At 35.7% G+C, this 27,093-nt stretch overlaps 1 protein-coding gene across 2 annotated transcripts in view; it reads left to right on the top strand.

The window, feature by feature from the left end:
* LOC150107179 (uncharacterized) overlaps positions 1-27,093 on the top strand; it is a 446,221-nt gene that overhangs the window by 290,401 nt on the left and 128,727 nt on the right. For both annotated transcript variants that reach the window (XM_090391714.1, XM_090391715.1), the window contains exon 8: positions 4,065-4,160. In XM_090391714.1, coding sequence (XP_090247840.1) covers positions 4,065-4,160 — 96 coding nt within the window. The remainder of the gene's footprint in view (positions 1-4,064; positions 4,161-27,093) is intronic.

Genomic DNA, 27,093 nt, shown 5'->3' with positions numbered 1-27,093 from the left:
CCTAGGGTGGTAGGGAGGATCTCAATATGAGATGTTTTTAGTGTCCTTGGGTCAGTTAATCAGGTCTTTAATCATATTGTTGGTCTTGTTGTGAGATTGTTAGGTTGAGTCATGTTAAATTGTTTGCCCTGTTGGGCAATCAATTTATGTAATCAAGTTATGTATCGGTACCTGTATCATTTAGCAGAGTTTGTATTTTTTTTCAACATATTCTATATTTCATGATCATTGTTGCATTGCTCTTACCTGCTTTTATAACTACTATGTGTTTGTCCTGCCAAATACTCTTTATGCCAACTGTTCCTTTTTTTGAAGTGTTTTAGCTGAACATCTATGGAATGTTTTTTAATGCAGATAGTCTACTGTGTCCTTCAGTACTCTTTGAAGTCCTTTCATGTTACTGGCCATGATATCAATTTTGGGAATCCTATGTGGTGATAATGCAAAATTAAAACCTCATGACAAAATATAATGTTGAGTTTGCTGTTGGATAGTCAGCATGAGAATACATGCTCAATATACTGGCATTACATTTTATTCTTGGTAGTTTGTTAATGACACTTTATTATGAGGCAAATATCCACTGAGCTTGAGTTTCTTCTTTATTTTTCTTTGCTGAGTGGAAATGTTTGGATTTTTCATAAGTGAGTGTGTCTAAATTGTCCCAAAGATCAGCTGGTAAGGAAGATGATAATTCTGAATGAAGTGTGTATGTTTGGCTATCAGTTTGAGAACGCTTCATTCTTGGTACTGGTCATGATATCAATTTTGGGAATTCTACATGGTGATAATGCAAAATTAGTCCAGAGTCCAGACTTATTGTAATATCATGCCCTGTTTCTTGTTGCAGTGTTATGCATTAGCAAGTAGATAAGAATTCAAACATAAGTATTGTGCATAAGCAAACTGAAATGATTCATATAGATTACAAATTCTACTCCTGAGCTTTTGAAGAGTCACCAGAAATGTTAAAATATTCACAACATTGAAACAAGACACGATATTACACAGAGTCTGGACTTTTCTCATAAAACGCCTATTGCATGTAGATACCAGTTGTGCTCATAATCTACCAACCATCAGTTTTCTACATGACACATACATGCACTCCATTGTTAGTCCTTTCTTAGTATATTTAGCAAGGTGATTATTACCTCCTTGTAGCTTAATTTTTTGTTCACTGTTATCTGACAACACTGGGGTCTTGCTTACCAGATGCGAGCGTTTGTTTGTTTGTTTTCACCCAGGAAAGGATCTCCTGACAATGTTATTATGCAATTATTTCACAAATTTAATGTTCATCTGGTTGTCAACAGGATTGAGGTAGGATTTTACTGGCCAATGTCCTGTTGTTATAGCCATTCTTTGGTAGGATGGAACTGAAATATTCAAGCTATAATAGATGGAACTCTGTATTTTGACACTCAACTCTTATTCAAATGTTCTAATAAGTATTTCTGCTGTCCATTTATTTTATGTGGTTAAATACTGGCATTACATTTTATTCTTAGTAGTTTGTTGAAGTGTGTGAGGTTTGTCATAATTGTATTTGCTGTAGTGATTGAATGAATATAATTGGGTTATATAAAATTCATTAGATTGCATTTAGGGTATGAGAATTGTTGGTTCTTTTAGAAAGAGTAAATCAGTTGAGGTATAAACAACACCAGAAGATAATAAATAATTTACTGGATTTCTAAAATCAGCATCTTTAATGCAGAAATTGACAAATGTTGTAGGCACATAGCACTTAATTAGATACTTGTAGAAACAATTCCTGAAAAGGAATTAAAGTGCCCTCTAGAGGGCCATTCTCCTAAGAATCATCTTCATCCTCCTGTGCATCCTGGGGTGTATAAAGTTCCCTGTCCCTGCTAATATATGCCTTGAAGAACATCTATATGGCAAGTCAGGGTTGGCAGACCATGTTCTGGGCATTTCTTCACACAGGATTAAATGGAAGAAGACAGCTGTGCTCCACAGAAGCTGCTGCAAGTCAGAGAGAGTATTTTTAGAATTGGCATCAGCTATAAAGCACTCCCCCGACCTTAACATATATGGGCACATTAATTTGCCAAAGATATGGTAGACTCTCATTCTAAGACCATATTTAGCCTTGATTAACTCCATTTTTATATGGCCTCCAGGGTGTACCATATTAGGAGACATTGGTTGATTTTCAGTTACAGTTGGAACTGTTTCTACAACTCTAATTAATAGCTATATACCTACCATTTTTAATTTTGTGCTCAGAGGATGCTGGTTAGAAATCCAGTGAAGTATTTTCCAATAAATTATCTTCATTTGGTGTTGCTCATATACTGTGAAATACTGTTCGGAATAACAACCAACACTTAAACCTCTCTGTGCAAAAGTCATTTGACATCATTATAAATAACAGTGAACTTACTTGCTGTTGGTGAGTTCAAATCCTGTCTGTGATATAATGAACACTTGAATTTTGAATTTTTGATTGACGGTGAGTTGGTGGTTTCATTAGAGGTGGCAGGATTTTTTTCTTCTATCAAAATACACAAAATACACAAAACACACGCTTGAAAACACATATTGCTATCAGACAGGATATATATATATATATAGAGTATCTACCTCATTGTTTAGTTACTTTTTGGTGTAATCGTAAACATCAATATTGATGCATCATTCACATCATAAATATTTGTGAAATTAAAGAGAGGTCTTGGACGATTTTGATTTTTTTATTTTTATTTTTTTTATTTTTTTGATAGATCTCTAAATATGGTCTTGAAGTGAAGTATGAAGGGAAAATTTTTGATTAATCTTTCTTATAAGAAAAACAACATTCAGTATATCATAATCTCAACATTGTTTACATATAGTTATAAAGACTTCCTTCACCATCTAGATAGGGCACAGCAAGATTTATTCTCTAGCCAGTTCAGAAACTGAAAATTCACTTTTCAGTTTCCAATGAACTATAGGCAAGTTGACTTTTTTTCTCCTCCTCATTTTGGAATTGTTATAACCATTGATATGCTGGAATCAAATAGACCTTTCCTAAGCCTGCCACATAGGACGTTTTTCAGATGTTTATAAGCCACAAGATTTTTTTAAAATTTAATTAACAGATTTATATCCATATTTAAATATAAACTATATAGAATAATGTAAGATTTAAATATAACCATGAAATACAATTTATTTAATGTCTATAAAAATATATATATGCATCTTGAATTTTTTTCTGTATGATAAACACAATAGAAATCAAATTTGGCTCCTTAGCCACAATGAACAACCTCTGTGAGTCACATGCAACTCACAAGTTGGGATTTATCCTTTACCCATTGCAGGAATAGACATTAATTTCCTTCATACTCAAGAATAATCACTTATCCAATATTCATAAATGGAAAGAATTGATTAAAAAAAAGGGGGGGGGTAGAACTTTGTTCTGAGATCAAAACATTTAGCCTCTTCACACTCAGTTTAAAAAAGATAACATGTGCATATGCAGCTGTAAAAAATGGTATACAGTACTTGTACAACATTTCAAAATGAAGGATGCACACACACACACCATGTGGTGTGTGTGTGTGCATCCTGGAGCACTGGTACCCTTTAATTGGAAAGACCAGAATTTTAGCTCCATCTAGGACAAGAACTTTTACAAAAGTTTTTAAACTGAAGCCATATTAGCATATGGAGGTGCTAACTTTTCTATCATGAATTTTTATTATTTAAAGCAAAATTGTCTCATAGCTTTAGTTACTTTGGAGTAATTCAAAGAAGCAGTAAGCTCAAAATCATAGATTCCTCCTGCTTCTTTTATAAGCAGAGGAATCTGTTACAGAAATAAATATTCAGCATAAAAAATAAATTGCTGTGACTGATTATTTATGTGATATGGCATAAAATAAGTAATTAACTTTTTTGTTTCATTGTCTTTCAAATAATTTTTAATTACTTGGAAGCCCATCAAACTTTGCTTTCTTTCAGAATGTGCATTAGAATTCATTGTTAGCATAAACATGCAATTCCACTATTATGTCTGAAAACTAAAATTCTTAATTGCTTTTCAGAATATAAATTAGAAGATGAAGTATATTGTGTCCGTCTGGAACTTCTTAAAGAACACCTTGGATTTTTGGAACAGATACTCTTTGACAGCAAAACAAGTATGTTATTCTTTTATCAAAAAACACCTGTTACTCAAATTTTCTCTGCACTTAGTACAAATATAAACCAGCAGATTTGATGTCAGTGTTAATGCTTCAGGTTTTGATTAAATTTTTTTTGTGATATTTTATGATAAAATACGTGTTAGCATGTAATTGTGACATCTTATTGCCAGGAAGATAAAATGAACACTGGTAACAATCAAAACACAAGTGAAATCGTGAACTAAATCTATTATGTATATATATATAAAAAGATAGGCTGAAATTTGAAACGTTTTTATGTCACGTTTTTTGTCTCTTCATTGTTTTGAAACGTCCAACAATGTGTTTGCCTTCATGAGACAAACACATTGTTGTCTCATGTCTTGAGTCATCAGAATTGAAGGAAAACCAGCTTCCCAGCCTGGAACTCGGGGTGTTGGGGGGGGGGGGCAGAGCCCCCCCCCCCCCCCCAGTATAAATCTAAAATCTTAAGAATGTCTGAGATCGGTACTAACTTCTGAATTTGATTTGTATTCAGGAGTTATTTTGAATTAAATCATAGCAGTAAATTTTGGGTGGAGTCCGTACTGATATGGCTTCTTTGAAATCTTGTGTATTTTGCTACATTCAACATTAGAATAGTGTTTTTAACTTCCTCATCGAGTCTTTCAAAATATCACCCATTTTCCTAATATTAAAATGCATTCCTCTGATATGATCTGATAAATATCAGCTTTCTTTTCAGAAATAGTTTTAGGACTGTAAGTAATTGCTCCTTACATATTTCTTACTTTCCCACATGTCAGAAATGGAATATGATTTGACCATTTAACAGTGAACTAAGTCTCTGATAAAAAGTAGACCATTTATAATCAAAGAGACTGTGTTATGACAGTTACATTAAAGACATGATTATAGCAATAAATCTCTTGAGTATATACTTCAGTAAACCTTGCACGTGAAAATGGAAAATATCTTTAATCGGCGTGTGAAGCAACATCTGTCAAGAGATGATGCTAGCAGAAATACTGATATTACTGAGTTGTGTGGGGGGGGATGTGCAATTCTCATAAGTATAACAATATGCCAAGACTATGTTTGGAATAGGGAAAGGTGTTAACACTAAACATTTAACACTAAGCTCCTTGAATGGAGGCTGAGTTGAATTTATAGGACTAGAGTTATGGCAACATTTTGATTTATGCAAGTATAAATCCACAGGGAAGTCCTTGACTCCCTGGAGGTTTTAGATGATTCTTCTTCTTCTTCTTCACCGTTTGTTATGAGTCTCCTCCACACCTTCCTGTCTTGGGCTGTCACCACATCCAAGTTCTTCATCTTCAAGTCCTCTTCTACCAGCTCTCTCCATCTCTTCTTTGGCTGCCCACGCTTCCGCCTTCCTTGCACATCCATCTGCATGACCCTTCTTCCCACATATTCGTCCTCCCTCCTCATCACATGACCAAACCATCTCAACCTTGCCTCCTGTATTTTCGCTCCTAAGTTCGTAACTTTCACTGTTCCCCTGACATAGTCATTTCTCAGATGATCCTTTCTGGTCACACCGCACATCCACCTAAGCATTCTCATCTCTGCTACTTCCATCCTGCTAATGTTATTTTTCTCAGGGCCACAGTTTCTATAGCATATGTCATAGCTGGCCTCACTACTGTCCTATAAATTTTGCATATCAGATTGATCGGCACCCTCTTAACGCATAACACTCCAGCCATCTCCCTCCAGTTCCTCCAACCCGCTTGTATCCTGCATCCCACTTCCTTCTCAGCTCCTCCATCTTCTTCCACTGTTGAACCTAAGTATCTAAAGTCTCTCACCTTCCTGATGGCATTTCCTTCCAGCTCCAGATCTGTCTCCTGGCCACTGCCCACTGCGCAACACATATACTCTGTCTTATTTCTGCTCAGTCTCATACTTCTCTCTTCCAGTACTTTTCTCCATCTTTCCAGTTTAGTTTCCACTTCTTCTCTTGAATCTACACACAGCAAGATGTCATCTGCATACAACATTGTCCAAGGTGCATCTTCTCTCACCTCCTCTGTTACTACCTCCATCACAATATTAAACAGAAACGGACTTAATGCTGACCCTTGATGCAAGCCAACTGTTACTTGAAAACTTTCTGTCTGTCCCAAACAGGTCCGAACACTTGTCTTCACATTTCTGTACATTTCCCGCACCAACCTGACATATTTCTCCGGCACCTTCTTCTCCCTCAGACACCTCCAGACTTCTTGCCTTTGCACTCTATCATATGCTTTCTCCAGATCAATAAATACCAGATGTAGCTCCCTTTGTTTCTCTCGATATTTTTCCATCATCTGTCGTAACCCAAAGATAGCATCTGTTGTTGATCTACCAGGCATGAAGCCAAATTGTTTCTTTGCAATCTCCACCTCCTCCCTCAATCTACCATCAAGAACCCTTTCTAGGATCTTCATTGTGTGGGACATCAACTTTATTCCTCTGTAATTTTTACAGTCTTGTGCATCCCCTTTACCCTTGTAAATGGGAACAAGAGTACTCTCCCCCAATTCCTCGGGTATATTTTCCTGTTGGCAAACTTTCATGAACAGGTCCCACAGCAGGTCAATTCCCTCTTCCCCCAGTGCCTTCCATGCCTCCACTGGAATTCTGTCGGGGCCCACCGCTTTTCCATTCCTCATCCTCTTCATGGCCTCCATCACTTCCATTCTACTGATGTTCTGCACCATCCCCTCAGAAGGCTGCCCATCTCCTCTGTGAGTCCTTGCATTTTCCTCATTCAAAAGTCCCTCAAAGTATATTTTCCATCTGTTTCTTATGTCCACATCCCTCCATAATACTCTTCCTTCAGCATCTTTGATCTGCCTCACTTGTAAGATGTCCTTAGCTGCTTTATTTCTACATTTCGCTAGTTGGTAAATTTTTCTCTGTCCTTCCTTTGTTTCTAATTGATCATACAGATCTTGATATGCCATGGCCTTCGCCTGTGCCACAACTCTCTTGGCTTCTTGCTTTCTCTCTTTGTACACCTCTCTGTCCTCTTCCACTCTTGACTCAACCCACTTCTGCTTTGCCTTCCTCTTAGCTCTCACTGCCACTTGTACATCATTATTCCACCACCAACCCTCCTTCTGCTCTCTAATCTTTCCAGATGTCTCACCAAGCACCTCGATTGCACAGCTCAGGATTACTTTTGAATTATGTTTCCACCAATCTTGTACACTTTCCAGTCCATCCGAAATCCTCTCTAACACTCTCTCCCTAAAACGATTCCTCACACTCTCCTCTTTTAAGCGAAACCACTTAATTGTTTTCATCCCATGGCAACCAGAAGTTCTTATCTTCGATCTTATTTTAAAGTCTGCGCACAGCAGTCGGTGTTGTTGTGCTACTTGATCTGTTGGAATTACTTTACAATTTGTCACAACCTTAAGATGTTTTCTTCTAGTCAAAATGTAGTCAATTTGTGAGCTGTTGTTACCACTTCTAAATGTTATCAAATGTTCTTCCCTCTTGAAGAAAAACTAGTTCACAATTTCCAGATCAAACGCTACTGCAAAGTCCACAACCCTCTCTCCTTCCTGGTTCATCATTCCCACTCCGTGGCCACCAAGCACCCTTTCACAGTCTCTATTCTGTCTTCCTATGTGCCCGTTCAAGTCTCCTCCGGCAATCACCATCTCATTTTCTTCAAATTCCCTCATTTCTTCATCTAACACGTTCCAGAACTCATCTTTTTCCTCTGCTGTACAACCAACTTGCAGGGCATATACACATAATACGACCACCCGCCCTTCTCCAAGATCCAATTTCATTCGCATGATCCTGTCATTACTTCTACCCACGTCCAGTATTTCACCCTTCATTCTGCCACACACCACAATTCCTACACCATTTCTTCCCTCGTTATTCGCTCCAGAGTAGAACAATTTATATCCATCTCCCAGTTCCTTTGCCTTTCCCCCTTTCCACCTTGTCTCCTGCACACATAAAATGTCCAACTTCCTCTTCCTCTTCCTCATCATGTCTGCCACCTCGCTTCCCCTTCCAGTCATGCTTCCAACATTCAGTGTTCCCACTTGCAACATCCTCTCCACCTGCTGGGCTCGCTTCTTTAACCGCACCCGCCCTTGATGCGGTAGCCCTCGTCCACTTCTCACAGCTGTAGGGCGATGTGGCTGCGTGTCGCTTACATACCCGTACTCACTAAAGTGAGCCCTTGAGGGATATATAACCAACTCAGTACTTGGTTTAAATTCCTCTATATCCTCATTAATTTCTTGTTGTGTTGACTAAATTTCTGTACAGATGTTCATAATAAATTCACTACATGTATACAATTACATTAAAGTTTACATGAAGAATTTTAACTTCCAGACTATACACACTGACTGGTATTTCTCAATGCTGGTTCATGCTCTATTTCTCTCTTTCAGCTCAGGCAGTCATTCATGAAATCTTTTGGTCGCCATTTTTAAATCGTATGCGGAACTTTGGTTACCTAGCAACCGCAGTTTTGGTTAGAATTTTATTTTGGTTAATATAAACGATACTTAACATTAATTTAGCATTAAAATAACTTTTATCAATAAAGAATATAGAGATTTGCTATTTAATTTAAAAAATAAAGTAATCTCAAATAAAATGATGTCATGAACGGGGAATACCACTGTAACCTAATGGCTGTTGCACTGTGGTTGTCGTGTCTGCGATATAGGAAACACTCAGGTTTTAGATGATGATGATAATAATAATGAGTTTGCAGAATATATAGCTAGCAATGTGTTTAGGCAAGAGTTATAAGAGAAAAAGAACCTTATATATATATATATATATATATATATTTATATATATATAAGTGAGAAATTGTAGGTGGAATACTTCATGAGAAAAGCTGTTCCAGAGAATAGAGGCTGATGGGGAGGGGGTAGGTTTCATGAGTTTGAAATTGAATTATAAAAGGATATTGGGTAGCTGTTGCTTGTTTTGAAAACACTAAATGGAAAAATGATGGATGTCAGTTCACTGAAGCATTGCTTATGGAAGTACTGTAAAAGAAACATAATGCTCAAATAGTAACTATTTATGAGACAGTTTTTGAAGTACAGTAAGTCAGAGTGAGATTGTCAATTAGCCAACCTATCCTCTTTTCAGCATAAAAAATTTTATGCAAGCTCTTGGTTTGCCAACCCAAGTGTGAAAATGATATTCTGCAGTTGAGTGGATTTAAATCTTGTACAGAATTAGTATTTATAAAATTGACTTCAACGAAAAAGAATATGAAGTTTTTTTAGAAACTAAGGAAGCAATTGATGTGATTTATGCCTCAAAAATAGACTATAAGTAATTGTCACCATGAGAAGAAAGACATCTGATCTTCTTGTATGACTTGTGTATTATCAGAGATAAGGAAAGATGAATTATGATCTCTCTCTCTCTGTTTGAAAAGAAGGCAGGAGTGTGTTTTAGTAGTATCAAGGGTTCTTAGGTTATCCTCATTACCCATTCAAGAACAACTTAAATGTCTGTGTTTATGGCACTGATTGTAGGAAGTTATATATACACACAAGAAACAGGATAGATGATGGGACAGATTTAAATGATTGAAAACCTACATAAAAACAATTAAAAAGTATTCAATGCAGATAAATTTTAGTAAAACCAAAACAGTGGCAATAGCATGATGGAGAGCTTTACTTAGAAGTTGAAGGAAATTAATTCGGAAGAGATGAATAAATTCAGTTATTTAAACACTAAATTGAATAGCTGTTGTAATAGATATGGTATGAAGGTCAGCAATAAAAAGACAAAGACAATGAAAATAGGCAGAATCGTTGAAAATGTCAACTGTGTTGTGAATGGAGAACCTGTGGAACAAGTGAAACATTTCAGCTACTTAGGCACGATTTTTACTGAAGATGGTAAATTAAATATAGAAATAGACAACAGAATCAGCAAAGCTGGTATGGTGGTAAGTCAATTTAATAAATTCATATGGAATAAGAGAGAAATTAGTCAGAACAATAAATTAGCTGTATACAAGACAGTGCTCAAACTAGTTTTAACTTATGGATCTAAGAGCTGGGTCAGAAGTAAAACACTTGACCAAAGACTACAGACCGCAGATATGAGAGTCCTGAGAAAGATTATAGGTGTGAACAGATGGCATCAATGGCAATATCATATTAAAAACGAGGATATTAGGAATTAATTAAGCTCGTTTTTTGTGAATGAAGGTGGTGTGAGGCTGCATTTAGAAATCTTCCTGTGTTGGTCGGCTTCCTATATACTGAGAAGGAGAGTTTATTTTCTTCAAATAGAATATCTAGAAAAGGAAATTTTCTATTTTCTTCTTGTTCTAAAGTGAATTTTATGGTGTTGTGCAAATTGTTGAGATAATCTTTAAAATTGATAAGTTCATCTGTTGTTCCATTCCATATGATGAAAATATCGTCTACATAGCATAGCCATATTTTTGGTTTTTTATGATAATTCTTTAGAGCATTGTTTTCAAATTTTTCCATAAATAGGTTTGCTAATACCGGTGATAATGATGAACCGATGACCAGTCCTTCTTTTCATCATATGGAATAGAACAACAGGTGAACTTATCAATTTTAAAGATTATCTTAACAATTTGCACAACACCATAAAATGCACTTTAGAACAAGAAGAAAATAGAAAACTTCCTTTTCTAGATATTCTATTTGAAGAAAATAAACTCTCCTTCTCAGTATATAGGAAGCCGACCAACACAGGAAGATTTCTAAATGCAGCCTCACACCACCATCCTTCACAAAAAATAAGCTTAATTAAAACTCTTCAAGACAGTGCATACAATATCTCCAGCACACAAGAAAGATGTAATGAAGAACTAAAATACTTAACACAAATCCTCCAACAGAATGGGTATGAAAAAAAAACCATCAAGAGAATCCTTAAAATGCCTCCAACTAACAACACAATAAAACAGGATTACAAAAACTCAATCTCGCTTCCTTATATCAAAAGATATAAGATTTATATCTTTATAAATCTTATATCTTATATCTTCCTTATATCAAAAGATTACAGATAAGCTAGCCAAATTAATGAACAAACACAACATAAAAGTAGCCTTCCTTCCTATGGAAAAAATCTCAAGATTCCTACATCCACCAAAACCACCTCATCATCCTCTTAAAAAACCAGGAGGTCTACAAAATCCATTGCTCTTGCAGGATTTGCTACGTAGGACAGATAGGAAGATCTGGACAAATAAGCATGGCTGAACACCAAAAAGACGTGCAATACAAAAGAGAACAAAAAACGGGTCTTGCTTTCCATACCACTTCCACTGGACACGATGTACTCTGGCAAAAAAACGACGATGTCATACATAGAAAACAACTGCTACATAAGAAAATTTAAAGAAGCTGCTAATATGCTGAAAAACCCAACCCAATGCAATAAAAATCGAGGTTTAATTCTCCAAGTGTGGTCAGCTCTAATAAAAAATCTACCTCAATCTGAGCTCAGACTGTATGAACGAGAACAAGAACATGTGACATCGTCCAGTATTGTTCAACGTCAATAACGTTTTATATCTGCATTCTGTTATTTCAATTTATGAATAGCCAGACTGTTATGATTTGTATTTATTAATTTCTCTTGTTTAAACTTTAAGTTATTTACCCCTGGAGATGTAAATCCTACGATTTACGAAACTTGTCAGGGACTATTATTTCAGTATGTTGTATAACTGAATAATAAAAAATGTGGTGTAATCACCGAAATATGTCTTTTGAAACAATTAGCCACAGAAGTCTAAGTCTGCAAGTAGATTTTTTTTTTTTTTTTTAATTTTATTTATTTTATTTTTTTAAATAACGAAACCTGTGGTGAATTAATCACTAAAAAAACACACGTACTAACCACAGTAATGACTATTTAATTCATAAATATTTCATCCCAAAGTTTCTTGGGACATCATCAGTACAGTAGTTCAAACAATACTAGAAATAACATACAGTTAGGGCGCATGATTACAATGGTTACTGCACGCATATTGAGATTCCATTGTAATCATGCGTCCTAACTCTATGTTATTCCTAGTATTGTTTGAGCTACTGTACTGATGATGTCCCAAGATACTTGGAATGAAATATTTATGAATTAATTAGTCATTACTGTGGTTAGTACGTGTGCTTTTTAGTGATGAAACAAGTAGATCATTACACATACTTAGGACAACAGATATTAATGGAGCAAAATATCATGGACGAAATTAAAAGGTGCACAATGCTTGGGTGGAAGCATTTGGAAAATTACATTCAGTATTCAAAAGCCAACTACCATTATGCCTGAAGAGAAAAGTTTTTAACCAGTATATTCTTCCTATAGTAACATATGGCTGTGAAACATGGACACTAAATACAAAGGAAATTCAGAAATTAAGAACAAGACAATTTAGTATGGAAAGAAGTATGCTTGGTATCACAAGACTGGATCACAAAAGGAATATGTGGATAAGAAACCAAACCGAAGTGTCTGACATCATAGGAAGAGTGAAACATCTGAAGTGGCAATGGGCTGGGCATGTTGCTTGTAGACAAGATCAATGATGGACAAAAGAAGTACTGGATTGGATTCCATGAGAGGAAAAATGACCTTGACGCCGACCTAAATCATGGTGGATTGATGATATCATCAGATTTGCAGGAGTGATATGGGAAAGGACAGCCATGGACAAGACAGTTTTGGAGTAATCTTGGAAAGACCTTCATACAACAGTGGATCGACAATGGCTGAGAATGATGATGATGATATATATAGATAGATAGATAGAAGAAAATAAATTAAAGCTTTCTATTTTTAAAAGTATATATATACATTTTTCTTTCTTTGACTTTTTTTTCAGTGCTTAGAAATTTTAAGTAAAACAGTTTTCACGAAGTCTGCTTTTTATTTTTAATTATTTTTTTGAAATAATTTGCAAGTTTTGTTAAAACATTGTGTTGTGAAAATTTAGGAGTGATTATCATCAGGTTATGTTTCTGCCAATTTTATCTTTTTATCCTTTAATCAGAATATCTGTATTTTGCAATTTACAGTGTAAATATATTAATAATAATCAACCTGATGGTATACTGGAAACAGCATGGATGCTTGGATGTTTCATTACGTGGAATCCTTAAGTTCTTAATTAAAGACATAATTAATCATCATCAATTTCTTGATATATAATCTCAAGGAAGTGTTCAGGCTTCTGTGATAGCTCTGCACAATTAAGATTACATTAATAATAATCTCCTATCAACAATTTTTCTCCCATTTAGTCTATTACTTGTCAGCACTCCAGTCTTGTCATATGTAACATTTTGTTCATGTAACACACTTCAGGCTGAATCAGTCTACTTAGACCTTGTTCTTCCTCTGGGTCTTTATCCTGCTATCTTGGCATCAAACACCTGTTTTGGTAACCTTTCTTCTTCTATTCTGTTTAATGATTATACAAACTTGGATTAGCCCTGCTTATGCATTCTTGAATGCAAACAATCTAAAGTCCCTTCTTAATATCTTCATTTATCATATGATTCTGCCATTGATGTCACTGTTCTTCAAGTTATTGAAGAACAGATGATGCCATCTGTTCTCAGAACTCTCATCTCTGTAGTCTCCAATCTTTAATCAACTCCTTTATTTCTAACCTAGCTCTCAGATCCATAATTGGTTTGAACACTGTCGTATACTGCTAGTTTCATGTTTTGGCTAATTTCTCTCTTATTCCATATAAATTTATTCAATCAGATTTAACTTGCTATCCTCACTAAAAATTATTCCTAAATAGCTGAAATATTTTCTTTGTTCTGTAGGTTGTGCTTAAGGGTCGAGGCTGGATAATAGGGTCCTTTTGGGGAATGCAGAGAACCAGGGCTTCTGACCTGATCTCCATTCCTCACCTTGTAGTGCATCCTGTTGGGTATCTACCTGGATACTGAACAAATCAAGACAGGCTGGCAGTTTGAGATTTAGCCAACCAAATTGTATTCTTATTGGCTTAAACCATAACTCAAAATGATGGTAGAACATGATGGAATCTTATGCTGGCTGGGGCATCACCTGGTTAAACAAGCTCACCCCCCTCCCCTTGTTTTTGTCAGGAATCAGGATGGACAGCGAAAATTTAGCTGCTGGAACAAACCCAAACTCCAACTCAACATCAACAGAGATCAAGATTGTCACCATCAACATAAGAAGCATCAAGGGGAAAAAAATGGAATTAGTACAATAATTGGATAAGTAACAGATCAATGTAATAGGTGTTACCGGAACAAAGAAAACAAAAACAAGTGAGATATTCCTAATCAATAAATACAAGATGTTATATTCAGGAAATTGGATAAGTACCTGATCAATGTAATAGGTTATAATATAAATTAAAGATACCAAGAAATTATATACCTGGTTCAATCTTTTATCCAAGTGTAGGCAAAAGGTTTGCACCTGAACTATTTCCAGAACTGGAGCAACTCATATATAGAAGGTTATAATTTCACATAATGCAAGCACATATCCTTACGGGTATGTATAATGCTATGCATTATGGGAAGGGCATTACTCAGAACTATTTTCATGACGGACAACTTTTCTTGGTATTTTCTTAGTATTCTTTAATTTATCGTATAACCAAATGGCAAAACTTCCAACAACTATCTCTAATCCAGAGTATTTTAATAATAAAGTGTGACACTTTTTGGCAACTCGAAATATATGAAAATACGAGGGTTGTCACAAAAGTTCTCAGCCTTGACCATAAATGGCAACACTATCGGCAAGATTTTTTTTTTTTTTAAGTTGGTACATCTGTCATAAGCATTCCTGTGAAATTGCAAGTCATTCTATTAAGTAGTTTGTTTTATACAGCGGTTTGAAGCAAAAGTGTTGTCTGTATCCCTTGAAATGGATAAAATTGAGTATCGTGCGGTTATAGAATTCTTTGTAAAAGGTTTAAGGAAGGAAAAAATCATCTTTCATCAGGACAATGCACTTGCCCATATAGAAATTCAGAAGTTCATAAACATTTATGGACACACTTTCTCCTTTGTTTTCGACAATTAAGAAATGGGCTGCCAAGTTTAAATGTGGCCATACCAGCCTTGAAGATGATCCACGTGAAGGACGTCCAAAAAGTGTAACAACACCAGAAATCATTGATCAAGTGTACGATATAGTATTATTGGATGACCAGCGAGTCAAAGTGCATGAAATTGCTGAGATTATAGGCATTTCAAAAGAACGTTAGGATATATTTTGCATGAAGAATTGCAAATGAAAACGCTTTCCGCAAGATGGGTGCTGTGCTTACTCACAGCAGATCAAAAACGCACTCTTATGAAAATCTCTGAACAGTGCTTGGAGTATTTTAACAAGAATAAAACTGATTTTCTACATCAATTTATTACTATGGATGAGACTTGCACCATTACACACCAGAATCCAAACAGCAGTCAAAACAGTGGACAGAAGCCAGTTGTTCAGCGCCAAAGAAGGCAAAGTCGGTTCCATCAGCAGGAAAGGTCATTGGTGTTTTGGGATGCTAAAGGCATTTTGTTTATTAGTTATCTTGAAAAGGGTAGAACAATAACCGGGGAATATTATTCCCCGGTTATTGTTTTAACCAGACTAAACAAAAAAATTCGCGAGATAAGACACAGTTTGCAAAAGAAAAAAATCATCTTTCATCAGGACAATGTACCTGCCCACAAAGGTGTTTTGGCAATGGGAAAATTAAGGGATCTGCACTATGAATTGTTGGAACATCCACCCTATTCCCCAGATTTGGCTCCCCTCCTTATGTCTCTTCCCAAAAGTAAAATTCTTCCTCGCTAGTCAGAATGTTTTTCTTAGAATCAAGAGGCGATTGTAGCTGTAGAGGGATATTTTGTAGATCTTACAGAGAACCATTACAGGGATGGGATAATAGCGCTGGAGCATTGCTGGAATAAATGTATTAGTCTTAGCACGTTTGCTGCCAACTACGAATATACTCGTAGTTGGTAAACCAGCTACACAAGCCAGCTACGAGTATACTCGTATGATGCTTACCACCTGCAACGAGATTACCGTATTGACCTTGAAGAAGTGAAAATGCTTGGCTTGTGGAGCTAGCATCAAAACTGTGTATTCTCATAGATGGTATATGCTCTGCACAAGCCAAATACGAGTATACTCATATGACGCTGATCACCAGCAACGAGAGTACTGTACTGACCTTGAAGAAGTGAAATTGCTCGGCGTACGGGAACAGACTATGCCGAAGTAGCGTGGCAGTGAACGTGTTAAGGGAGATATGTTGAAAAATAAAAATAATTTTGAAATTATTAATTAGTTTTTTCATTGTTAGGCCAAGAACTTTTCAGACTTCCTTGTACTATTGTATTATCACCTTATGTACACACCTTAAGGACACATCAGGTGTTTGATGATGATGGTGACCGAGTTGTTTATGATATACGTAATTGTAATTCATGCTGTGAATTCACATCATGAAAATGAATTTCATAAAAAAGTCGATAATGTAGCTGGCTTCTTTAAAATTTGCTGCAGATACAATTTAAAAATTCATATTAATAAATCAGAAGAATGTTAAAAAATAGTAAAGTTTGTAGCCAAAAACCAGACCGTAAAACTGTTAAAATCTTAAGGAAACAATGATTGACTCTGAAAGCATATAGTGACATTGTCTTGAAGATAGAACAATAAGAACTCTCTAACACTGGAAGTTAAGGAAGAAGTCTTTGCGAAGAAGAAAAATACAAAGGAAATAAGTTTGTTGCTTAATCATTATGTACCTTTAGTGAGAAGCAAAAACATGTATATAAGCTATGTGTAAAAATAGCCAAACAGTAGTTCATTTTTTAAAAAATACAGAAGATAAATTCTAATCTTGACTACTCAGCAAAATCATTAATTGCAGTAATAAACGATTGCACAGAGGTAAAAAAAAAAAAATTACACTATATGCAATACTTATCAATACTTGAGGTTGAAACTAAAAATAGTGCATCATCATGGTTTATTTATAATTTGTAAATAGGGAAACAAAATAAATAAATAGGAATAAGAAGAAGTTAATTATTATATGTAGCTTTCCATATTTCTGGTGTTCCTCTCCATCTTTGTCCATTTGAGGGACATATGAAACTAAGATGTCAAAGTATAGAAAAGGAGGATGTCTCAGTTTGTATAAAAGCAGGTTGTATTAAAGCTATTAATAGTTATTATTTCTTTTGAGTGGAAACGTTCCACGTTTCTCCATCATGTTAGAAGATAGCCTGAGAGGCTTTGTAAACCTTAATTTTTGTTTCTAAGGTAATAATGAGGAACAATTTCCATTATTTCTTAGCTGTAGAGGTTTATTTTGTAGATCTTACTGAGAACCATTACAGGGATGGGATAATGGTGCTGGAACATTATGAAAAATAAAAATAATTTGGAAATTATAAATTCGTTTTTTCATTGTTAGGCCAAGAACTTTTAAGACCACCCTGGTATGTCTGGTACATACCAGGGTGGTATGTTCTGGCACAAACTTTTTTGTCCACACTTAATCAAGGATTAAACGAAGTATATAAGTTCTTGGTATCTTTAATTTATACTATAATCAAGTAGAAAAACTTCCAACAACATAATAGATGTTGCCTAAACAAAGAAAACAAAAACAGGTAAGATATTCCTAAGCAACAAATACAAGATGTTATATTCAGGAAATAATAATCAGGGAAAAGGAGTAGCTATAATATTAAACACTAAATATGAGGATAATCTTCTTGAATGGCAGGTTATATCAAGTAGAGTGATGTGGGCTAATATCAGAACAGGGAACTGGACAAGCAGACTTATTTGTGCTTATGGTCCCACAGAAAATTCTAATAAGGAAGAAGTGGAGGAATTTTTCGAGGCATTAGAGAAGGTAGCTTACAATGAAAAAGGAAAAGTTGTCCCTGCTAGAGATCTAAACAACAGTAAGAAATGATTAGCAGATGTAAGAATGAATGGTGTGGAGAAAAAAGCTAAGCTAATAATAATAGAGAAAATTTTGAAGAAAAAAGCTATGCTAATAATAATGGTAATTACCTGCTAGATTTCTGCTCAGATCATGGACTAGTTATTACTAACACCATGTTCTAACATAATGTGTGTACAAATTCACATGGAGAGAAGATGCAAAGAATAAGAAAAGTCTCATTGACTATGTTATTTTCGATAGTGATGTTTTCCCATGGGTTAAGAACGCGAGTATACAGAGGATTTGAAATAGGAAGTGATCGGCATTTAGTATAGATTGAGCAGGATAAAGTTGTTCTTCATATTGAAAAGAACAGTGTATAAGAACGTTTTAAAACAAATCAATGTTGACCAGCTGTCAGATGTGAACTGTAGACTCAAATACACAAACATTATTCAAGAAAAACTGAAACAGTTTGAAAACAAGAACCAAACCTTGAAGATTCAGTAGCAAACCCTAAAGAAAACCTGGATTGATTGAGGTAATCGAAGGTACATGAAGCGGCTAAAGAATTGTCAGTGCCCTTGACCATATTTGTAATCTGAGTCTTGGGTCTGGTTTATTCCTGAAGGGGTGGAAAGAAGGGAAAATAGTTCCACTGCATAAAGGATGATAAAAGACTGCTGTTGCATATTACCCACCAATCAGCATATCAGGAGTCGTTGTCAAGGTCTTGGAGAAAGTAGTCAAGAGAAAAATACAGGAATGCATTGATGAAAATGAGATACTGAATGGGGGACAGCATGGTTTTGTGAAGGGTGGATCATGCCACAGTAACTTGCTCAAGTTTTATAACACAGTGACGGCTGAACTGGATAGGGGTAATGGGTTTACAGTGATACTGCTGAACCTGGCTAAGGCCTTTGTCAGGATACCACATGGAATTCTAATCTGTAAACTGCAACATATGGGGATGGATAGGTGGGTAGTTGATGGAGAGATATCAGAGAGTAGTTTATTCAGGAGTAGAGTCCAAAAGACGGCCTGTGACTAGTGGTGTGCCGCAAGGTTCTATACTTGGACCACTACTATTTAATTTGTTCATTAACGATATAGGAAAGGATCTGAGAGGAATGGTTCATTTGTTTGCTGATGATGCAAAGTTGGGTAGGGCAATAGTGAATGCAGATGATGTCAAAATTTTGCAGGATGATTTGGATAGATTGGAGGACTGGACTAAGGAGAATGGATGTCAATTTAATGTGGCAAAATGTAAGGTTATGCATTTTGGGGTAAAAAGATTAGCAGCAGTATATCACATTGGTGGAACTGTACTCCAGGATATTGATGAGTCCAGGGATTTGGGAGTGTTGGTGGATAGGGAGTTGAAGTTTGGGGGGGGGGGGGGGGCACATTGCAAAAGTGGCTAAATCAGCCCATCAAATCACTTGGTTGCTGAAGAATACATTGACGAGCAGAGACAAGCAAGTTATTGTTCCTCTGTATCGAGCCTTGATAAGACCCCATCTCAACTACTGTGACCAAGATGATAGCAGGTCTATGAATTGAACCTTATGAGAACAGGTTGAAGATATGTGGGTTGCAGAAATTTGTTGATAGGCAGAAAGGGGGGGGGGATATGATTGAGACATTCAAATTACTGAAGGGTTTCTATAAGATTAATTCAGAGGATATTTTTGAGAACAGGACTGGTGGTGTGAGGACTAGGGGCCATTCATGGAAGCTGGGCAAGAGTTAGGTTAGTAAGGGTGTTAGAGCTAGGTTTTTTTTTTTTTTTTTACTTTTAGAGTGGTAAATTAGTGGAATAAGCTGCCAGAGTCTGTTGTGGGTGCTATGACTGTGAATGAGTTCAAAGCAAAGTGTGATGGATACTGTGTGAATGTCGAATAGTTGTAATGGACATGGTGTTCAGGGCCTCCTTCGATGAGGCTAAGGATTCTTTGGAGTTGCCCGTAGTAATAATAATATAATAATAATAATCTGCAAGGATAGAAAAATCAGAACTCCATTGTGCACTCAGGAAGGTAAAGAGGCAGTGAAGGAAAAGAAGAAAGCATATCAGAAGTTCTTGGCAATTAAGTCACCTTGTGCTCTTAGTAACACAGATAAAAATGTAAGATCACAAAGCATTGAGTAAAATTAGCTAAACAAAAGTAATAGGAAGACTTTGGTAAGAACATTGAACATAAATATCAGGAATCCTTTCCTTTATGGTTACATGATGACCAGAATTCATCATAAAAATTATGAAAACAACTGCAGTGTTAGAGTAAAACTTCAGTTTATTATAAACCAAAATAATCACTCAACGTTTCGACCTTCACATTATGGTTATCATCTGGAGTTTACACATGTATACAAAGAAACAAGCTGTACTACAATCTACATGGTATGCTTAAAGTTGCATTGATTTGACCAACTGTTAAAACTATTGACCTGACCTCTGGTGAAAAAAAAAAACATTACTACATGATTGCTAGAGAGCAAAATGTTCAAACAAAGTTACTCATATAAGTAGTCTTCGTCTGAACAATTTAGGTATAAGCTTCTTTTATGTCCTGTTCCTGCTCTGAAGATGAAGAAGAAGCTACTCATATAAGTATACATATAAATTAAAATGAAACATCATGGATGGTGGCCAATAAAAGCTATTGCTTAGTCCTAAAGTCAGAGTTTGCTGGAGAACTTGAAGAACCAAGTGTGCTGAATGTACCATCCAAATTCTTGGGATTTTTATGCTACCATTATTGTTAAGATTAGGATGGTTAATCAAAATTTCACAGGCTTCTTTAAATTTCTGTTCATATCAAGTACTTTTCCAATCAATTTGGTGTAGGGTGTTAAGAGCGTGATCTGGGAGGCCAGCTTCACCGAAATTGTTAATTCAACTGATAATTAAGCTAAGGATATTCTGGAAAGTAATAAAGAAAAACTTAAGGCTAAAATTCCTATTTTAAACAACAACGAAATTTGAATGCCAATCATATGAATTGAACCAATCAGGATATTTCTTCCTCGCCATATAACTCTAGCAGTGTCTGCATGGTTAGCATAGTGGCGCTTCGCAACCATATGCCTGGGGAAGGAGTGTCCCAGGTTCGGTTCCTGTCAAAGACATGAGGAACTCGAGGATCTTCCTCAGGCATAATCAAGTTAGCCGGTCTTGGGCGTGGGCAGTAGGTTTTTTCCCACCAGTTTATCTGGCATTTTTCATCTTGCAAGCAGACAAACCGGCCCCGTGAACATACGCTTCTACAGCCAAAAATATATACCCCGGGGGAGGGGAGGGGAGGGGGGGTAGACTAGGCGAGAAGTCAGTTGGGAGTGGTACTAACAAGAAGTCACATCTAAGTAACACGCAGACCCTGTATAGGAAGCAGGAATAATGCATAGTGAAAGAAGATGTAACTCTAACAATGAAAATCAAACAAGTGAGACTAGGAGCGACCAACCACATGGGCAATGTTCGTATGATCAACCACACCCTAAATAATGGTGAGCTTGCATTACTTAATAAAGTCTAAACCTTTGCAGTAGCACCTAGAACTGTTAATAAACTGGATGTTATATACCACATCTTTCAAATAATTTGGCTAATAAAATTTGTTTAGAAACCAGCAATGTTTTGAATAAAAAGAAAACCATATGTAACAATCTTACAAAAACAGAACTAGCAGCAATGAAGTCATTAAAAGCTAATCAGAATATAATTGTAACAAAATTGGACAAAGGCAGTGCCACAGTCATCCTTAACAGATCAACTTACACTTATCAGATGAATGAACTAGTCTCTGAATTATAGTTCAACTCTTGAACTATAATCTAACCAACAGAATTAAGAAAAAACTGTGAAATTACTTAAGTCTGTCACTTCTTGGCCATTGGACACTGTTAAAAAACTGTTTTCCCATTATGCCCGTTCTCTCAGAATATATGGTGTTCCCAAGGTCCCAAACATAACATTCTGTTTTGGATGATAGTTGAGGGTATGGACAGCCCAAATTATCACCCAGCCAAGAAATTAGCATCAACACTGAGAGTTGGTAGATCATTTCCCCTCCTATTTAAAGAACACACAACACTTCATAAACAAAATTAAAAACATAACACTTGGCAAAGATGATTTATTAGTCAGATTTGATGTTTCTCCGATATTACAGCTCTCTTTGCCCATACACTACAATACGAAAACAATGGGGCCTTGTTTAAATTGACGATGTCCCAGCTGGCATTTTCTGTCCACAAATTCTGTCATGCTATATCAACATTTTATTTGTGGTTTAAGCCAATAAGAATACAATTTGGTTGGCTAAATCCCAAATTGCCAGCCCATCCTCCTTCGTTCAGTATCCCTTTAGATGTAATGGGGTGTACCATGAGAAGGTGAGGATTGGGCATTAGGTCAGAAGCCCTGGTTGGTTCTCTGCATTCCTTTAAAGGCTATGTGGAGGTCTTCTCTCAGTTATACAGCTTTGACCCTTAAGCCCTCAGAGGTCAGGCTAGGGTAAGCTATTAACATAACATTTAGATGTATCTTACTTGTGCATAGTGCCATGTATCTTGTGTCCTGTGCATATGTAAGGACACAAGCCTGATGATGACCTCGATACAGGTTAAAACGTGTTATTTTCATAATTATAAATAAAGTAATTATTCCAACACATGCATTTTTGTCTCCATAAATTCTTCACAATGAATTGCTATCAAGAAGTTTATCTTCATGTTTGGTGTTGTTAAGATCAACATAGCAAAATAATAAGATCTCACCTGTTTTTGTCTTCTTTGTCTCAGTAATGACAATTATGTTGACGTGGTAATTTTCCAGTTCTTTCACAATTTTGATTTCCTTTCCATTCGTAATCTTTATATTGATGGTTCCTTTCTTTGGTCCTTCTGCCTTTGGGTTTACTTTTCTTCTAGATGTTGAGTTTGAGCTTGTTCCAGTAGCTGACTTTGCTGTTCACCCTGGTTCCCTGACAAAAACAGTGTGGGCCTTGTTTGACTCTGTCATATTCATCTGTGGTTTAATCCAATAGTGAGTACGGTTTGATTGGCTAAGTCTCAAATTACTGATGTTGATTGTTTATTTTCTAATTATATGAAGAGCCAAAGGCTTCAATTCGGCGACATGAACTTATTTAAGTTAAGTGATATTGCATCCCATATTGTTTCTTAGCCGAATAAGAAACTCAGAGTTTCATGCCGAATATAGAAACTATATAAAGTTCGGCGATTCCAAGTGTAAGCAAATACCTGGATAGTGCAGCACCTGACCCATTTGGTAGTGCAAACTGAGGCAACTCATAGAAAGGGTGGAGCAAGCTCCAATCACTATTCTTGGTATTTACCCATAATGTGAACTTAGCTCCTAGTAGCTGTATTACTGTTCTACATTATGAGAGAAGGTCACTACCCAGACCGGTTTCAACCTTTATTGAAGTCTCATCAGTGAATAGGTAGACCTAGTTAATACCAAGTTTGTAGCAAACAGAACTTACATCCCTTCTATGAGAATTGCCAAGAAGGTGTCCTAATAAATTACTAATTATATGAAGAGCCAAAGGCTTCAATTCAGCGACATGAACTTATTTAAGTTTATTTTCTGTTTTTCTGACTTTGGGTCTGTTCTTCTAGATTTGAGCTTGAGTTTGTTCTAGCAGTTGACTTTTCACTGTTCACACTGATTCCCAGACAGAAACAGCTGGACCATGTGTAACTGGGTCAGCCCCAGCTGTAGTGAAATCTATCATGTTGTACCATCATATATATTTCTGGTTTAAGCCAATAGAGAGAGAATTCAATTTGTTGGCTAAGTCACAACTTGCTAGCCCATCCTTATTTGTTCAGTACCCAATGGATACTTTAATGGGGTGCACCATGTGAAGGCAAGCATTGGACATTAGGTCAGAAGCCCAATTGGTTCTCTCCATTCCGTAAAGATGTGGTGGCAGTCTCTTCCCATTTATTTGGCTTTGACTCTTAAATAATACTAATTATTATTATTATTTTTTTTTTTTTTGTAATAACTGAAGCTTGTATACCAGTTATAATGGGATGAATTTTACTAAGATATCGTATTTGAAATCCTTACAAAAATTTGTCAAACTTTCCAATTTTCAGTTCAGATATGTTCAGTACCACAAAGGGACAGTGTGTTGAAATCATATGTTGCAATAACTCTTGGACTTAATGGAATTCGATAAACTTTGTGCTTTAGGAAATGTACTTGAAGTTAACTGTGAATTCAGTTTTAGTTACAACTGGCTCACTTTTATTGAAAAATTTGGGGAATAAAGTTTTGAAATGATGATTCTGCTTTGACTGGGTGAAATTTAAAGAACTTTGTAGTTAAGATCTGTATTAAAAATTATCAGTTTTGATTTCAATCTGACCATTATGGTTTACAATAATATTAGGGCAGAATGAAGTTTTTGTCTAGAGATAAATCACCATCTACAAAATAAAGTAGCAAATGTAAATATGTTTTAAAAAACAACAACAAAATAATTATTATGAGTCTCAATGACCACCTACTTATGTTGTCTGCATCTTGGGTAATTGTTCGATAACTGATCACTTTTAAACAATATTCACAACAAAATTGCTGTTTCAATTAATTATTACAGGAATTCGTAGAAAAATTATTGGTGAGTTGTTTTTCAATCAGTTGCTTTTGCAATGAATTGTTGCAAAAGCATCTGATTGAAATTGCCATTCAATTAATTGTTTACTTAATGAACTGCCATTCATTAAATTGTAGTTTAATTCATTGTTTATTTGAATAACTTTATCAATTAATTGTCGTTTGATGAGTTGCCATTGGGTAAATTGTCTTTCAATTAACTGTTTTTGATGAATTTTCTTAGATTCTATTATTCATAAGAACTCCCATCAAAAGTAGAATACCGAATCTGTAAATCATTAGTTTCAATAAGCACTGCCTTCTCTTAGTTTTCTTTTTTTGTTTCTCCATTACATTTGTTGCATCCTTAATTTTCATTCCCTGGAAGCTTGAAATAGTGACTCCATTGGTAAGCTCAAATTTCATGAGCAAATCACCATATCATATTACTTCTTTCTTTCTTTTTTTTTCTTAAGTTCTAGTTGTCGTACCTTATTGCTATTATGTCCGTGCGGTTAGCCTAGTGGCTTTGCACTTTGCAACCATATGCCTGGGGAAGGAGTGTCCTGGGTTCGATTCCTGTTGCCAATGTGAGGAGCTTAAGGATCTTCCTCAGCCATAGCCAAGTTAGCCAGTCTTGGGCATGGACAGCAGGGTTTTTCCCCCCAACTTATCTGGGGTTTTCATCCTGCAAGCAGGCAAACCGGCCCCATGTATACACGGATCTACAGCCATAAATACTTAACCCCCCCCTGTGAGGGGGCTCAACTCGCCCCAATAGGGATGGAGGAGGAAACTCCATATGAATAAATAAATAAATTGCTATTATACATGACTATCTTACCTACATCAGCTCTTTCCTGTTCTTCTTGTTCTGCTCATATTTCTTATCCTGTCTGAATTTCTTTAAACATTTTCTGATGTTTTGTTATTCTCTTGTCGATTGTCTAATAAATCATTTTCAACTGGATGTTGCAAACAGCAAGTTATACTCACATCAACATTGATGCTCCAGTGAGTGCTTCCTCAATGAGACAAAGGTTCTCATTTTTGGCATCTATGTTAAACTGTATGTTTCATACAGCTTTTTTGTGGTGTGTTTTCTGGTGCATCTAGTAACAAGTTATGTTACTAGATGCACTAAATTCAATAGATCCCTATAAAATATTATGATATACTTAAAAATATACCAGTTAAAATAAGAAAAAGAAAAAAAAATAGAAATTGCTGTACAGGAGCTGCATAATAACATTCAAAGGAGCCTAGAATTGTAGGCTACTTGTTATTAAAATGTATAGTTTTGCCTGAAATGGAATTATACATTGTCTGAACTGCATAATTAATTCAGGAAGTTGAATTTCTGATTATCATCATCATGTTTCCTGATATGTACCGTCAAAAGGTGTTCAGATTACTATGACGATACTACATGATTAAGATTACATTATTAATAATCTCCTGTCAGCAAGTTACTAGATGTCTAATAGAGACATGTATCTTAAATATAGTATAATTTTTAAATAATGGCTTCGCACATAAGAAAAAACTAAATTTTAATATATTACTTCTATATATTTTGCTCAATATGTCATGAGCTTCATTCATGTAATCTTATATAATCTTGATGTTACTGGATTCTAATGGTAGCAGAACAGCCAGTCTGTTCAAGCAAAGATGACAAAACAGGGTATTTGATAAACACCAGGCCAAGATAGAGGTGATAAAGTATCTTTGATGGGCAGTAAAGAAAGATGACAACTTCTGTGCTGGTTTAAAGTTGGTATATAAATTACATCTATGAAGGAGCCTTGCTATTTGTTCAGATGTTCCTTTAGAGCAGGGTATGCTGATCCTTTTAACATCAGATTGCAATCTGGAAGAGGGATGATATAATTATCAAATATTTTCTGTATCAAGGTCTCACTGTATCCATTAAGTAAGTTTTATTTTATTTAATTCTTCTAATTCAAGAGACTCAGAAGAACAAATTGTGCATGTTCATTGCACAAGACTTTCAATAATACCTATTTTTTGTGAAGGATGTTGATGTGAAGATGTGTGGATATATCTGTCTGTGAAGGATGACTTTCTGTAAACAAAAAATTCAGTATTACCAGCAGGATTACGGTGTATTAAAGTATCCAAAAATATTTAATAGTGAGCTTGATGCGAGTATATAAGGAGTTAATTTTATCCAGAAATTGAAATAGTTCTGTTTCAGAATGAGACTAGATTACAGACATGTCATCCACGAAACATAGCCAAATGCAAAGTTGAGGAGAAATAGTGTTAAAAATCTAATCCACTGAATG

Source organism: Typopeltis vanoorti, chromosome 4, assembly GCF_054136105.1.
Source record: "Typopeltis vanoorti isolate ZY-2024b chromosome 4, IOZ_Tvanoo_1.0, whole genome shotgun sequence".
NCBI lineage: Eukaryota > Metazoa > Arthropoda > Arachnida > Uropygi > Thelyphonidae > Typopeltis > Typopeltis vanoorti.
The sequence above is the reverse complement of the archived record's forward strand: the minus strand, read 5'-3'. Positions and strand labels throughout refer to the sequence as shown.